The 16,257-nt window shown below is 39.9% G+C and overlaps 1 protein-coding gene across 1 annotated transcript in view; it reads left to right on the forward strand.

The window, feature by feature from the left end:
- Positions 1-16,257, forward strand: part of LOC127426217 (CMP-N-acetylneuraminate-beta-galactosamide-alpha-2,3-sialyltransferase 2-like) — a 36,993-nt gene that overhangs the window by 15,174 nt on the left and 5,562 nt on the right. The window contains exons 2-6 of the mRNA XM_051672883.1: positions 4,893-5,641; positions 10,988-11,175; positions 12,766-12,945; positions 14,207-14,252; positions 14,346-14,465. Of these exons, the coding sequence (XP_051528843.1) occupies positions 5,318-5,641; positions 10,988-11,175; positions 12,766-12,945; positions 14,207-14,252; positions 14,346-14,465 (858 nt within the window). The 5' untranslated portion in view covers positions 4,893-5,317. The remainder of the gene's footprint in view (positions 1-4,892; positions 5,642-10,987; positions 11,176-12,765; positions 12,946-14,206; positions 14,253-14,345; positions 14,466-16,257) is intronic.

Consider the following 16,257-nt stretch of genomic DNA (forward strand, 5'->3'; position numbering starts at 1 on the left):
TACATCCCTTCAATCCATATATGAGCAGTTGGTTTTTAGGAATGCAATAGTGGCTGATTCAAGTCATGCTTTATCTACAATGTATCAATTATTACCATCAGGGTAGCATCCCTGATGGTAATAATTGAAGAGAAGGAAGAGTCCCACTGTGTAAAAGCAACCGTTACAAAAATCTTTTGTACCAGTATCTATTAATATTCTAAATAGTAAGATATAGTGATCAGAGTACCTGTTTTTTTGTGTGTGTGTACATTTTTATGATTACTTTCATGATTATATTAATTGTCACTGTTTAGCATTGTGTTGGTATTTGTTGTGTATCACTGCGGCTTTCGAGTCCAAGACAAATTTCCTTGCAAAAAGGCAATAAAGTATAACTTAACTTAAAAATGAGTCAACCTCTAGAGATTCTGCTATGTTGTCTGGTATATCCACACCGTGATTTAAAACCATGCACCACACTTCTAGCATAGACTAGTGTATTTTGTATTACTGTTTGATTTTAAAGAAATATTCTGGGTTCAATACAAGTTGAGCTCAATGGACAGCATTTGTGGCATAATGGTGATTACCACAAAAAATAATTTAGACTCATCCCTCCTTTTCTTAAAAAAAGAAAAAATCAAGGTTACAGTAAGGCACTTGAAATGGAAGTGAATAGGGGAAATTTTTGAAAGGTTTAAAGAGAGAAATTCAAAGCTTATAATTTTATAAAAGCACTTACATGAATTCTTCTGTTAAAACTTGTGTATTATTTGAGCTTGTTGTTTAAATCATTGTAAAGTTATGGAACTGGCTATAACTTTACACAGAAATGGTTAGCAAGCGATTTTATCAAACTAAAATCATGTTAACGTGCATATTGTTTACGTCTTGTGGCTATACTTTTGAAACAGTGAGTATTTTAACGTTTACAGATTGGCACCATTCACTTCCATTGTAAGTGTCTCACTGTAAACCAGATATTTGCTTTGTTAAAGAAAAGGAGGGACAACGCGAAAGTAATTTTTGTAGTATTCAACATTATGGCACAAATGCTGTTGATTTAGCTTAACTTGTATTGAACCTGGAATATTCCTTTAGGTCTAGATTATCAAAACATTACAACATGGTTATGCAATAAAGAAAAACTTTTAGGCTTGAATTCCCAGCAAAAAAATAACTATATTGAGATAAACTGTACAATTGTGCTCAAAAGTTTGCATGCCCTTGGAGAATTGGTAATATATGTACCATTTCTTAAAAAAAACATGAGTGAGCAGGCAAAACACATTTCTTTTATTTCTTATGGGATTCATATTCAACTGTAGGTTATAACAGAATGGCACAATCATAAAACAAAACATGGTAACAATTAAAAAAATGAAATGACCCCTGTTCAAAAGTCTGCATACCCTTAGTTCTTAATACTGTGTATTGCCCCCTTTAGCATCAATGACAGCGGGCAGTCTTTTGTAATAGTTGTCTATGAGGCCCCAAATTCTTGCAGGTGGTATAGCTGCCCATTCGTCTTGGCAAAATGCCTCCAGGTCATGCAAAATCTTTGGTCGTCTTGCATGAACCGCATGTTTGAGATGTCCCCAGAGTGGCTCGATGATATTAAGGTCAGGAGACTGTGATGGCCACTCCAGAACCTTCACCTTTTTCTGCTGTAACCACTGGAGGGTCAACTTGCTTAGGGTCATTGTCATGCTGGAAAGTCCAAGAGTGTCCCATGCGCAGCTTTCGTGCAGAAGAATGCAAATTGTCTGCCAGTATTTTCTGATAACATGCTGCATTCATCTTGCCATCAATTTTCACAAGATTCCCTGTGCCTTTAGAGCTCACACACCCCCAAAACATCAGTGAGCCACAACCATGCTTCACAGTGGGGATGGTATTCTTTTCACTATAGGCCTTGTTGACCCCTCTCCAAACATAGCGCTTATGGTTATGACTATAAAGCTCTATTTTGGTCTCGTCACTCCAAATTACAGTGTGCCAGAAGCTGTGAGGCGTGTCAAGGTGTTGTCGGGCATATTGTAACTGGGCTTTTTTGTGGCATTGGCACAGTAAAGGCTTCTTTCTGGCAACTCGACCATGCAGCTCATTTTTGTTCAAGTATCGTCGTATTGTGCTCCTTGAAACAACCACACCATCTTTTTCCAGAGCAGCCTGTATTTCTCCTGAGGTTATCTGTGGGTTTTTCTTTGTATCCCGAACAATTCTTCTGGCAGTTGTGGCTGAAATCTTTCTTGGTCTACCTGACCTTGACTTGGTATTAAGACATCCCCGAATTTTCCACTTCTTAATAAGTGATTGAACAGTACTGACTGGCATTTTCAAGGCTTTGGATATCTTTTTATATCCTTTTCCATCTTTATAAAGTTCCATTACCTTGTTATGCAGGTCTTTTGACAGTTCTTTTCTGCTCCCCATGGCTCAGTATCTAGCCTGCTCAGTGCATCCACGTGAGAGCTAACAAACTCATTGACTATTTCTACACAGTCACTAATTGCAATTTATAAAGCCACAGGTGTGAGAAATTAACCTTTAATTGCCATTTAAACCTGTGTGTGTCACCTTGTGTGTCTGTAACAAGGCCAAACATTCAAGGGTATGTAGACTTTTGATCAGGGCCATTTGGGTGATTTCTGTTATCATTATGATTTAAAAAGGAGCCAAACAACTATGTGATGATAAATGGCTTCATATGATCACTATCCTTAGATAAAAGACAGTTCCCTATCTGTCACTCACTCGACGTTGTGTCGATGTAGTGACACTAGGGGTCACTCTTGGGAGCCCCAAACACCTCTGCTTTTTTTAAAAAAGGCCAGTGAGAATTGGCGAGTGGAATTTGCATGCCACTCCCCTGGACATACGGGTATAAAAGGAGCTGGTATGCAACCACTCATTCAGATTTTCTCTTTGGAGCCGAGCTGTTCTATTCATTGAGCTGAATTCATCTGCCGAGTTCATTCACCTCTCTCTGCTGGATTTTACGGCGCATTTCAGCGGCTTCTCCCCCTCTGCATCTGTGGTTTGCCGAGAACGCCCCTGGGCGCTTCGGCAGAAACAACTAAAAGAGTATATTCTAAAAAAAAAAAAAAAAGAGTATATTTTCTTTCTAAAAGAGTGGCACACACGGAACGTCTTTTTAAAGATGGCTTTCCGTCTGTGTGTTATTCCTGGTTGCGGTCGATATCTTTCCGCTTTTGATGGCCACGATCGCTGTCTTTCATGTCTGGGCGCTGCCCACACGGAGACATCGTTCGTGAATGGGTCTTGTCCTCACTGCGAGAACATGACCATGGCAATGTTGCGGTTGCGGCTTGCATTCGTAAGAAAGCAAGCCAACCCAGCGGCTACCCCGCCTTGGTCCTTCTACCTACGGGTTTGAGGCCGTGCTGGTTAGCACTGGGGGCGATTTGGGGACTTCAATGGGACCACCTCCGCCCACGGACCTCCCATTCCCCAGCACGCTCGCTTGCTCCAGTCGGCGCTTGGACGAGATCACCGGCTCATCTCAGGGCGAGTTTGACATCTCGTTCGGAGCCCGGGAAGAAGACGAGTTATCGAGCACAGCATCGGAGAGCGGGCTCGTCCAGTCGGACGCAGAGGCTTCGACTGGGTTTCCTCCTTCGGGAGTGGTCGCCCAGTCCCAGGCCTACGCGGAAATGACGGACATGCTTTCCCAGGCGGCCGCGAGCGTCAGGCTAGAGTGGAAACCTCCGCTCTCCCCTGAACCCTCGCAGCTCGACGATTGGTTCCTGGGCCCCCATTCCTTTCTTCCCGGAAGTGCATGAGGAGCTGACAAGATCGTGGGAGGCACCTTTTATTGCCCGGTCCTGGTCTTTCAGCTCCCCCGCTCTCGCTACCCTCGATGGCGGAGCGGCCAGGGGGTATTCGGTGATCCCCCAGGTGGATAAGGCCCTTGCGGTGCACCTGTGTCCGCAGAGTGTGCCGACCTGGTGTGGGCGCCCAAAACTCCCGTCCAGGGCCTGTAGGTTTTCGTCGTCCCTGACGCCTAGAGCCTACGGTACCGCTGGACAAGCCGCCTCCGCCCTGCACGCCATGGCTCTCCTGCAAGTACACCAAGCCAAGGCGCTAAAAGAACCGCACGAGGGTAGTTCTGACCCGGGATTGATGCAGGAACTACGCTCGGCGACCGACCTCGCTCTCCGGGTGTCGAAGGTCACGGCGCGGTCTCTCGGGCAGGCGATGTCCACCCTGGTGGTCCAGGAGCACCACCTTTGGCTCAACTTGTTTGAGATGCGTGAGGCTGACAAGACACGGTTCCTTGACGCCCCCATCTCCCAGGTTGGCCTATTCGGGACACCGTCGAGGACTTTGCCCAGCAGTTCTCGGCGGTGAAGCAGCAGACGGAGGAATCGCTGTCTCCAAACAGAGGATCGCCCACTGGGTCATCGACGCCATCACGATGGCATATCAGGCTCAGGACGTGCCACCCCCTGCGGGGTTATGAGCCCACTCCACCAGGAGTGTGGCAGCCTCCTGGGCCCTGGCCAGTGGCGCCTCTTTGGCAGACATCTGCAGAGCAGCAGTGTTTGGGGCAAAAAAGCAGAGGTGTTTGGGGCTCCCAAGAGTGACCCCTAGTGTCACTACATCGACACAACCTCTCGTTCCCTCCATCAGGGAACAGAGGTTACGAAAGTAACCAGGAAATGTTTTTGCATGATCAATGCCAAAATTTCACACTTTCTGCCAGAGTATGCAAACCTCTGAGCACAACTGTATATACCATTAGCTTGAATTAAAGCAACTCATTCTGTGACAAAATTTGGCCATGATGCCCAACCTCACCCCAAAGTATATTGTTAAGACATTATATTTCTGAAAAGTAATGAAAAATTGCATTAAATATTCATGTTCTGTTGTGTGTTTTTCAGGACAAAGAAGCTTTGGCAGCAGTGACATTCTTTACCACAGACATGAACTGTAACATAGTTAGAGACGCCTACTGCTGTACAGAGAGGAAGTGACGCTGTCTCCTCTCAGAGTAACTTCTCACCATATTGAGCCTTCAGAAACAACACGTCTGTCTTCTGTTGAAGTGTGTTCCACTAATTCTTTGACTACACATGGCCTTTTGGTTTACAAACCATAAAATGGACAAATAGAACAAGGACATAATGGATGTTTCAGGATCCTTTTTAGACACCATTTTCCATTTTAAAGCAAATTGTCAAAGACCATAAAACCACTATCCACTTGGCCAGAACAGTCAAGCCAGAAGTCAACTACTGCTTTTGTGGTGTTTCCTTGAAATCATCTGCTGAGATTTTCCTCTGGAAAAGTTTAGTCTGCTCTAACCATGATTTTAAGAAGAAAACTGTACTTAGGCGCTCTGCTAGGAGCTATTTTGTTTTTAATGATAGCTGCTCACACCATTCAGAAGGCCACTGTTGTGCCAGTTGCAATATTACCCACTCAAAGCACTGTCAGGATACAGACAAAGAACCAGATACCGTCACATCCTGTTACAAAGCCAAGGCGAGGTCTTTCCTGTAGCTGTCCATCTTGTGTAGCAGACACAAGTGTGTCAGAGTGGTTTGACCAACGCTACAATCACAACCAGCGACCTTACCTCACCGGCATGGAAAATGACATAGATACACTCTCTCTAAAGTGGTGGCTGGTAAGTGCCAGAACGCAAGCATATCATGTATGGTCTATGTTCTTGTTAAAGAGTGTTTGCATATAATCAACCACATGGTGTTTTCATGCAGTTAAAGGAACAACATGCAAATGCAAAGTAAACAATAGCAATGTTAAGTGAACAGGGTGTGGGCAGCCACTGTAAGGCCGCATTCAAACTTTCAACCTCAAGTTTCTTTTAAAGCTGATGTGAGTAAAGGGGGCCTGGGTAGCTCAGTGGTAAAAGACGCTGGCTACCACCCCTGGAGTTCGCTAGTTCGAAACCCAGGGCGTGCTGAGTGACTCTAGCCAGGTCTCCTAAGCAACCAAATTGGCCTGTTTGCTAGGGAGGGTAGAGTCATATGGGGTAATGTGGTTCGTTCTCGGTGGGGTGCGTGGTGAGTTGAGCGTGGATGCTGCGGTGGATGGCATGAAGCCTGAAAAAAGCTGATGCGAGTAATTTTTTTGATGTTAAAAGAATTTTTTCATATTCCAGCTTAATATGCAGAGACAAACTATAAGTAAAATTTTTGTAGTTTGATTTCACCCAGAAGTGTAAAACTGTGGCTGTGTGCCCAGCAGTGCATCATTGACTCAACCAGTGGTAAGAGTTTGGGGCAGAACTATCTGTTTATACTACCAATGGAGGACGGGGGGAGTTTTCTAGAATCTGTTTGAAAATCGTAATATTTATTTGTGCTGTTTTATTTGGTGAAGCTAATGGAGCAGAAATTACACACTTTAGCTTTAAAGGGATAGTTGACCCAAAATTTAAATTCTGACTTTCTTCTGCAGAACACAAACGAAGATTTTTAGAAGAATATTTCAGCTCTGTTGTTACATACAATGGTAGACAGAACTTTGAAACTTCAAAAAGCATTTAAAGGCAGCATAAAAGTAGCCCATATGACTCCAGTGGTTTAATCCATATTTTCAGAAGTGATATGATAGGTGTGGATGAGAAACAGATCAATATTTAAGTCCTTTTTTACTATAAATCTCCACTTTCAATTTCACTTTCACATTCTTCGTACATAAGGCCACCTAATGGGCAAAGAGGAACTATCCCTTTGACTATTTTTGGGTGAACTATCCCTTTTGAATTTAAATTGTTTTTGATAGTGGAATTCCTGGTGAAGAACTAGTCGTAATCCTGAGGAGGAAAATTAAACAATCACTCAATTGTTGCAAACAAACTTCGGGAAAAGAGTTTAGCAGGGACTGCCCACTTCCATGAGTCGCTCTCCCTACATTGTCAAACTACTTGTATATTTGAATATACCTGAATATATGGCAATATACTTTAAATATTAATTTTAAATATATGATTCTATGGTTATAATGAACAACTTATATCAATGAAGGATATTTTTCTATTGTTTTTAATTTCATTATGTAATGGGATTGTAGTTTCTTCCCTCATTAAAGATGGTGGTAAGTACACAGTCTGTACCTTTGTCTTTTTGTCAGATTTTCAAATAATTTTTTTGCTTAAAATCAAAATTTGTACAGTTGTGATTCACCTCGGAGCTGGTTAATTTGATTCATGGCTTAGAACCAGTGTTAATCTCATCAATGAAATCACTGACGAAAATGTTCGTTGGCGAAGGGTTTTTTGATTTCGTCAACGATAACGAATATGAGACGAAAAAGACACATCATGACCATAACTAAACGATTTTATTAAAGAATACTGTTGATGAAAATATGATATTACAACTTACATCTGAACAGACAGTGAAGCGAATGAACAGGTGAATACGAATTAACTAAGTTACGCGCTAGCCATAATATGCATAACTTGCGTTGCGTAACTAGCTTTGTGATTATGTTTCTGTAAAAAGGCATGCTATACACAATGTCCTATACTCTGTGTAATCTTTATACTGTATATCCTAAACTGACTAAGCACGGGAAATTAATACGTTTCTAAGGGTACATTTACACGACAACTATGTACTAAAAACAGAAACGTTTTTCCTTTGCGTTTTTGAAAAGTTTAGCGTACACACGACAACGTTGTCAAAACGATCCCCGTTCGCATGGATCCATGAAAATGACTAAAAACGCTGTATTATGTATGCCAGGCCAGTAGTTGGTGATGTCACTTCGTAAAGAAACACTACGTGCCTGTACTCATAAGCATTCTTCCACAGAGTGGTGAATACAAACAATGAAGATGGCGAAAGCATCGAGCAATTTTATCTGGACGGACGATGAGGTCTGCCATTGTAGTTTTGAATGTCTCGCGCTTTGTTTTGAAGTACTCGCGCACATGCCTATAGACTGAACTCTCAAGATTATTCAATAAACTCTGCTCATTTTTACCATCACTTCGTCTCCTGCCTTCTTCTATATTCCCCCTGCTGTCTCTTGGGCTGGTAGGAGAGTAAGTTAACATAACAAGCTGTGGATGTTGACTGGTTTTGGATATCAGACAGAACTCTGATATATGGATATCTTCTGATGGAGAGAGAGGTCTTGTGTACACTGGATCTAACATGCATTTTCACTGCCTCATGTTTTCATATTCTAAACATATCATTGAATACTGTACATGGCATCACATCTCTGTCTATAGGCTATATACATAATTGGTGGGTGAATGAATTGCAGGGTAAAGGTACATCAAATAAAATTAAATAAATAACATTTAAAATACAAATACATTTTTCCCATCTGAATCCATACATTAATTTTCAAATTGCAGGTTCTGCCTACTGTACAATGTTCACACTCCATACAAAACACTTCAAATGAATAAATTGTTGATTATTGTTATTTGCACAGACACCAGTATTCATATTGATAATTATACATCTCAAATTGATGCCTATCAATCCATCATTCTTTATAATACACGTAATACGCGTGTGCATGACGCCATCGTTTTCAAAAACTTGCACTTTGAAACCCGTTTTCAAAAGTTTGTGTTTTCAGGCCCCAAAACGCCATTGTCATGTAAACGAACAGCCAAAACGCATAAAAAGTTTTACGTTTTTAGTTGAAAACGTCGTGTAAACGGCCCCTAAAGCATGAAGAATTTAGAATACATTAGGTTAACTTCTAAAGAGAAGTTTACTTAAAGGGGCATTCAGTAGATATCTAGCTAGCATTAGCATTGTTCTTCTCCGTGTACTTCAAGTACTGATACGACAGTGGTGTTAGACGCTGTAATGCCATCTATCTATGTGGATAAACATGATCGTTTGTGCTGCCCCCGCAGCTTTGGAATATCATTTGCATCTGGAAAATGTCGGAGTTTGAGGTCATTTCTAAAGTTATTTATTACTACTATAATATAATTGCTTTGCCTAAAAACAAATGTCAGAAATCAAGCAAACAGACTTCTACAGTTATGGACAGATTATAATTGTCCCTCATATCAATAATCTTTGCAGTCTGTCTACATTTCACGTTATTTCTAAAGACAGTTATTATCTTTATTAGAGAACTGCTTAGCATGAAATAAACCTCAATTATCTAGCAATACAGAATGTCATGGTAAATGAAAGATTAGAATTGTTTTTGATTATCAAATTTAGCATGTCCATGAATACTGTATTTGACGAACTCGTTTTGTTTCCAAGCAAACAATGTCATGGTTTACTCAAAATCCACAACAGTCGCTGTGCCAAGCTACTAAACGAATGAAGACGTATGCCATTTCATAGAGGTGGAGGTTGATGGGTCCCTCTTGCTATAGCTGTGATAACAAAGAAAATAAAATTACACGTTGCTTTCTGGTTGCATTTGTGAACACCGCTGAAAACTGTCCATTACTAACATGCATTGACTACACACATCATTTTAAAAAGTTCGAGGGAAACTTGTATGAGTTTTCTGTAAATTCCACTGATACTATTTTAGAGAGTGGTCTAAACAATTAATCATGTTACCTTACCTGTCCAGCAGTATGAGTTGAATTCTGACACTGTGATTAGTTAAGTATCTTGACTGATTGAATGATTGAGGTAATGCATGTCAGGTAAAGGTGATAGAAACAAGATTCAGAGCTGTCCACACAGACCTGAACACTTGGTGCACAAAACACGATGATGGTAACAATCAACAGATACATTTTTTTGATCACGAATGGGTAATTTTGAGTAAACTAAAAGTTACCAAACTTAACAACAAAATCACCAATAAAAATGGTGTGAATCAACTTGCTAACAGTGAAACCATGCAAGCTCATTTATTATGCATGCTGGGAACAATAGCTTCAAAATTTAAGTAAAATGTATTCAAAAAAGCAAATAAAGATGACAAGGTTTTCTACTTTAGGACTGAAACATGATGACGCATTGTAAAGGTAACTAACAGTCTAGCAGATGTTACATGTGTAAAACTTTTTCATTAGGAAAAAAGATGTGTTCCTAGCGTTGTTTGCTAGTCAATAGACAGCCTTCGGCCTCTCTAAAGGCAGAAGTATACTTCGCATGTCCGCGTTGCTGATTGCTCCGCGCACAGTATGCATGAAGCAAATTTCGTCATCAGCACAGCCGTGCGGCCTGACTGCACGCCACCCAGAGTTTCTTGACCAGCAGATGCGGTCAAGCATTGACTGAACTAAAAGAGTGTCACAAAGCAGTTGTGTGCATGCGTCGAAAGCGTTCCTATTCATTCTCGGTCAGAAAAGTATACTCAGAAATGCAACACAGTCGGCCGGATGTGATCCAGAATGCGCATAAACTAAGTATACCTAGGCCTTAAGCTAGAGACAGAATAGCTTTCAGGATTCTCAGGCATGCCTCTACAGTAGTATCATCATAGCTGCAGATGTCATTTCCCCCGTCTGGCACACGGACTCACCAGGAAAGACAACAGCTGATGTGTTCATTACAGAGCCTCTCATGTTCTCTTACTACCATCATGTGCCTGCCAAACATCATTAAAACCCATGGTGGTGGATCCCCCAAGCTGCAGTCATTATCTGGTTTCCTCAAATAAAAAAAGTAATTCTCCCCAGGGAACATGGGCGCAAACAGGCCAACAGTATGAATACACCACCCTTCGGCCCAGACTTGTGTTTCAGTAAGGTTTAATTTAGCCTAATTTAAGGCTTTCAGCTTTTGCATGTCACTGAGAGTGCACCCAGATAAGCCTGACATTGGTATGCCTCAGGCGTCTTGAGTTTCCATCCACATGCCACATAGAAACATTGGGCAGTATTTTATACAGCACGCTATTACACAGGAATAAAATAAACCCAAGGCCAGGCAAACAAATAATGTGTACATGTATTCTCTATATGAGATCCCAAATGTATATTCTCTATAAAAGCTGGTTTGATAGCATTCAGATGTTTTCTTTTACTGTAAATTTAAATGTTTGTTTTGCATAGTCTTTGCAGGCATCTGACGGGACTATCAAGGATGTCACCCAGAAGATGTTTAAGATCATATCTCCTCCACCTGTGGATGAGACGCCTCGGCAAAACCAGTGCCGGACATGTGCAGTTGTTGGAAACTCTGGAAATCTGTTGAAGTCCAAATATGGAGCCTTGATAGATTCCCATTCAACTGTTTTTCGGTGTGTCCCATCTTTTGCAATAACCAGTGCTTTCTGTTCTTTGTATGACCAATCTCAGTTCCACTTTATTGTCTCAGGTCAAGTTTTAGGCCTTTAGTTTAAAATTATGCAAGAGTGAATCCTAGACGATGTGCCTTATAGCTTTTTTTGCAGAGTAGTTCACCCAAAAATATTCTGTCATAATTTACTCGCCCTGATTCGTTCCAAACCCATATGACTTTCTTTCTTCTGTGGAACATAAAAGGAAAACTTTAAATGAATATCCTGTTTCATCTTTTTAATACAGTGGCAGTTGATATTGACTCCTGAGACTCGAGCGTGACTGCTGTGTGCATTTTCCATTTCCCTTTTGATTTGTAACTAGTAGCCCCTAAGAAACATGCAAAAAATAAACATTTTCTTAAAATTTTTCCTAAACATTAATGGCAACATATATGGACAGCGGGGCTAATCTGTGACATTTTAAATATTATCGAGCTATAAAAAGTAAAAAAAAAAAAATTATCAGATTGTTTATTATGTTTCCAGGAGTGTTGGTTATTTATGTTTTTGAGACGTTACAGACATTACAACAGAAATTAGCATAATTAATTCTGATTTAAAGTAATTGCCAGCATCATACTGTACATTCACTGCCAACCATGTTAAAATAAAATTATACATTATAAATTCTTAATCTATGTACTGATTACCATTGTCCCATGTCTGCCAAACATGTTGAGTGGTCCAAACATTAACTGCAGCCTGAAACTGAACTTTTTTTTTATCCCAACTCCATATAAAGCCTCTGAAAGCAACATTTTTCAGCTTTGGGATGAGCTCATTAGTGTACATTGTGTTTAGCAGTGTGATGTTTCGCGAAAATCGCTAAAATCTTTAAAATGCCATTTCGGATGAAACTAGAGACTAATCTTTTGGCTCAAATAGGTTTCAATGTAAAAACCTAATTAGGTTTCTTACCAGATGTAGTTTTGTTGGCATTTCTCCCAAAGACAAACTCTGTGTCGGCGCCATGTTGTTTTGTCACATGACTCAGTGCTTCAAAAGTTTAACCCTTTATTGACAGCACAAAGTCTCCTGAACTGAGATCAATAGGTTTAAATGAATTTAAATGATAAGTTGCTTATAGTAAAGCCAAAATACAACATCCACGGATGTATACGCGGGGTTGCATGAGATTAAAGCTTAAAAAAGAACCCAAAAGTATCACAGAAGTAGTCCCTATCTGCGTGTATCATATTCCAAGTCTTCTGAAGGCATTAAGGTTTTGGTGAGAAACAACTCAAAGTTTAAGACATTTTTCAGTGAAAATCTTGACATTTGTTGCATATTCATGACAGCAGCTCGTTCACAGCGGCTTCTGTGTTCAGGCAACAACTTGCATTGTTTTTAGTGCTAAAAAACACAAGTTCTTACGTGAACATGCAAGCAACTGTGAATGAGCTTCTCTCTTACAATTTTGGGTGAACTTTTCCATTTTGTTTAAATATTTTTGTCATTTTCAAAGCAAGTACATGTTCTGCTTTTTAATAATGTAGTAATTGTACGAGTTTCCTTTTTACTAACGCATTCCGACTGGAATACCCACAGAATGAATAAAGCCATAACTGTGGGTTACGAGGTAGATGTTGGTAACAGGACCACGCACCACTTCATGTACCCAGAGAGCGCAATCGATCTCGCCCCTGCTGTCCATCTTGTCCTTCTTCCCTTCAAACTGCGAGACATGCAGTGGTTGACCAGCGCCCTTTCCACGGGAGAGATCAAAATGTACGTCTTTGCCCAAACCTTTCAGGAAATTCATTGTTTGGTAGGCCTTGGTATTCTACGGAGCCCTTTAGAGGACAGGGATGGAATTGTTTTTTTCCTGAAATCACTATAAATTATCCTTGGTTTTACTATAGTAATACTGTAGAATGTAGTGACCATGTATTTTGGTGGAAACCATGGTTTGGATACAATTAACCATGATTTTACTATAGTAATATTGTAGTAACAAAGACTGTTGCAATCATGTTTTGTTTTTTATGAAACAATTATTTGGATACAATTTACCATGGTCTTACAGTAATACTGTACTATCCAAATAGTAACCATAGTTTTACTATAACATATACACTCACTGAACACTTTCTTAGGAACACTTTGGTCCTAATAAAGTGCACAACGGGGTCTCTGCTGTTGTAGCCCATCCTCGTCAATGTTCGATGTGTTGTGCATTCTGAGTTGCTATTCTGCTCACTACAATTATACAGAGGGGTTATCTGAGTTACCGTAGCCTTTCTGTCAGCTCGAACCAGTCTGGCCATTCTCCGTTGACCTCTCTCATCAACAAGAACTGCCACTCACTGGATGTTTTTGGCCACTCTGAGTAAACTCTAGAGACTGTTGTGCGTGCAAATCCCAGGAGATCAGCAGTTTCAGAAATACTCAAACCAGACCATCTGGCACCAACATACATGCCATGGTCTAAATCACCGAAATCGCATTTTTTTCCCATTCTGGTGGTGGATGTGAATATTAACTGAAGCTCCTGACCCGTATCTGCATTATTTTATGCATTGCACTACTGCCACACGATTGGCTGATTAGATAATTGCATGAATAAGTAGGTGAACAGGTGTTCCTAATAAAGTACTCAGTGAGTATAGTTTTACTATAGTAATATTGTAGTAAACATGACTGTAGTAGTAACCTTGGTTAATCTTATGGTTACTGTAGTTTTACTAAAATTATCATGGTTAAACTATGGTTACCATAGTAAAACCATGGTTAGTCTTCATAAGGGTTAACCATGGTTTTAATACAGTAACCATAGCTGAACTAAATTATGATTTTTATTTCCATAGTTTTGGTTTTCATGTAATATTATGGTTTCACTACAAATATCATGGTTAAAATATGGTTACTGTAGAAAACAAATTACCTCCCTGTCCTCTGAGGGGCTCCGTAGTTATCAGAAATAACAATCTGAAAAGATTCAGATTTCGCAAATGCTCTTGCACTAAAAGTATTTGTGTATCTCAAACAGGACATACATGAGAGTGAAAAATCGCGTAAAAGCTGATAAAGACAAGGTGAGAGTAAATTATCGCTTTAATTAAAGCTTGCAAATCCATAAACAGATCAGTCTGTTATGCCTCATTTGCTCTCTTGTGTTTGCATTTCAGGTGATAGTTGTAAATCCAGCCTTCTTTAAGTACACACATGACAGATGGACAGAGCGTCATGGAAGATATCCATCCACTGGGATAGTAGCCATTATATTTGCTCTGCACATTTGTGATGAGGTATGTACTTTTATAGACAGCCAAGTAAAATATTGAGCATATCCATTTAGATTCAATAAAACATGGTCTTTTAATACAAGTTAAGCTCAATCGACAGCATTTGTAGCATAATGTTGATTACTCAAGGATAAGGTGTTGGAGTGATGGCTGCTGGAAATGGGGCCTGTCAAGATTTAATAAAAAATTACTTTTTTCAAATAGTGATGGTGCTGTTTTTTTACATCAGTAATGTCCTGACTATACTTTGTGATCAGTTGAATGCCACTTTGGTGAATTAAAATACCAATTTCCTTCCGAAACAGCAAAATCTGTACATTATTCCAAACCTTTGGCAGCTAGTGTATATATATATATATTGTGTTATTATATATTTCTATATATACTTATTTTTTCTATTCGCTTTTTATTTTTATTCTATTTTTTTATTATCTCTGTCTTGTTGCTGTGTTGTTTGTGCACTGGAAGCGTCTGTCACCAAGACAAATTCCTTGTATGTGTAAGCATACTTGCCAATAAAGCTCATTCTGATTCTGAAAAGTAAGTTTTGGAGGTTAAACGCATTTAAAATGTACAGTCTATGTCTTCCGTGAAAATGAACCAAAAATAGTGATGACTCATCTTGCACTCACTCATTTTGTCCAATCAAATGCTTTCTAGAGTGAGAATGTCCCTCCCCTTAAAACAGCCAACTTCTGAACAGCAATATAGCATATCAGGCTAGTTCTGGAAATAAAAATCCCATTCATTTTCTCCATACTGTAATTGATTTTTAACAATAACTTAAACTTTTAAAGACAGACCTACCATAAGCTCAGAGGTTGTTAATCGATGGTATATGCTTCAGTCAAAGCCATCAGCCTGTATTAATTCAACGTCATTTAAAAACAATCATCACTACCTGTCATCCGGCAGAGAAAGATCCACCAATCCAGGAATCACAGCCAGCAAAGCGCACCAAAAGAGCCCTGCAGCGACCGCCAGCTCCCATGACGCACTGTGAATGATGGAATCTAGTCGGTCTCCCAACACTCTCAGACTACTTATATTGATATTAGTACATTTTGTACATATCTAAATATATTAATTTTAACTTTAAATCAATAGTTTTTCTGCCATTTTTTATTTGATTACATAATTTGCGATGCTTCATGGGTTTGTAGTCCATTCCCTCATGAAAGACGTTAAGTACACTGTCTTCTACTTTCTAATTGTGTCTTTGTCCAATTTTTTTAATACTTTTTTGCTTCAAATCGAAGTTTGTAATGTTGTGATTCATCTCAAACCTGGTTGATTTGGTTCATGAATTAGAACTCTTTTATGAAGGATTTTATGAAATCCCTATGGGTAAAAAATGAATAGTAAAAAAGTGGGCAGGCACTGTTGCGCTCTAGATTACGTAACAGTTTACGTGCTATAAAGGCTATCGGCTATTTAAAAAAGTGACGAGCCCTTAGAAATGTCCACCCCAACTTCCTATTTCAATGGGAAATACATTCACCGGCCACTTTATTAGGTACACCTGTACATCTACTTATTCATGCGATTTTCTAATCAGCCAATCGTGTGGCAGCAGTGTAATGTATAAAATCAGGCAGATATGGGTCAGGAGCTTCAGTTAATGTTCACATCAACCATCAGAACTGCTGATCTCCTGGGAATTTCACACGCAACAGTCTCGAGTGCATAGAGAATGGTGCAAAAAACAAAAAACATCCAGCAAGCGGCATGGAAACACCTTGGTGATGAGAGAGGTCAACAGAGAATGGGCTGGTTGAGCTGATAGAAAGGCTAC

The sequence above is a fragment of the Myxocyprinus asiaticus genome, chromosome 35 (genome assembly GCF_019703515.2).
Source record: "Myxocyprinus asiaticus isolate MX2 ecotype Aquarium Trade chromosome 35, UBuf_Myxa_2, whole genome shotgun sequence".
Lineage (NCBI taxonomy): Eukaryota > Metazoa > Chordata > Actinopteri > Cypriniformes > Catostomidae > Myxocyprinus > Myxocyprinus asiaticus.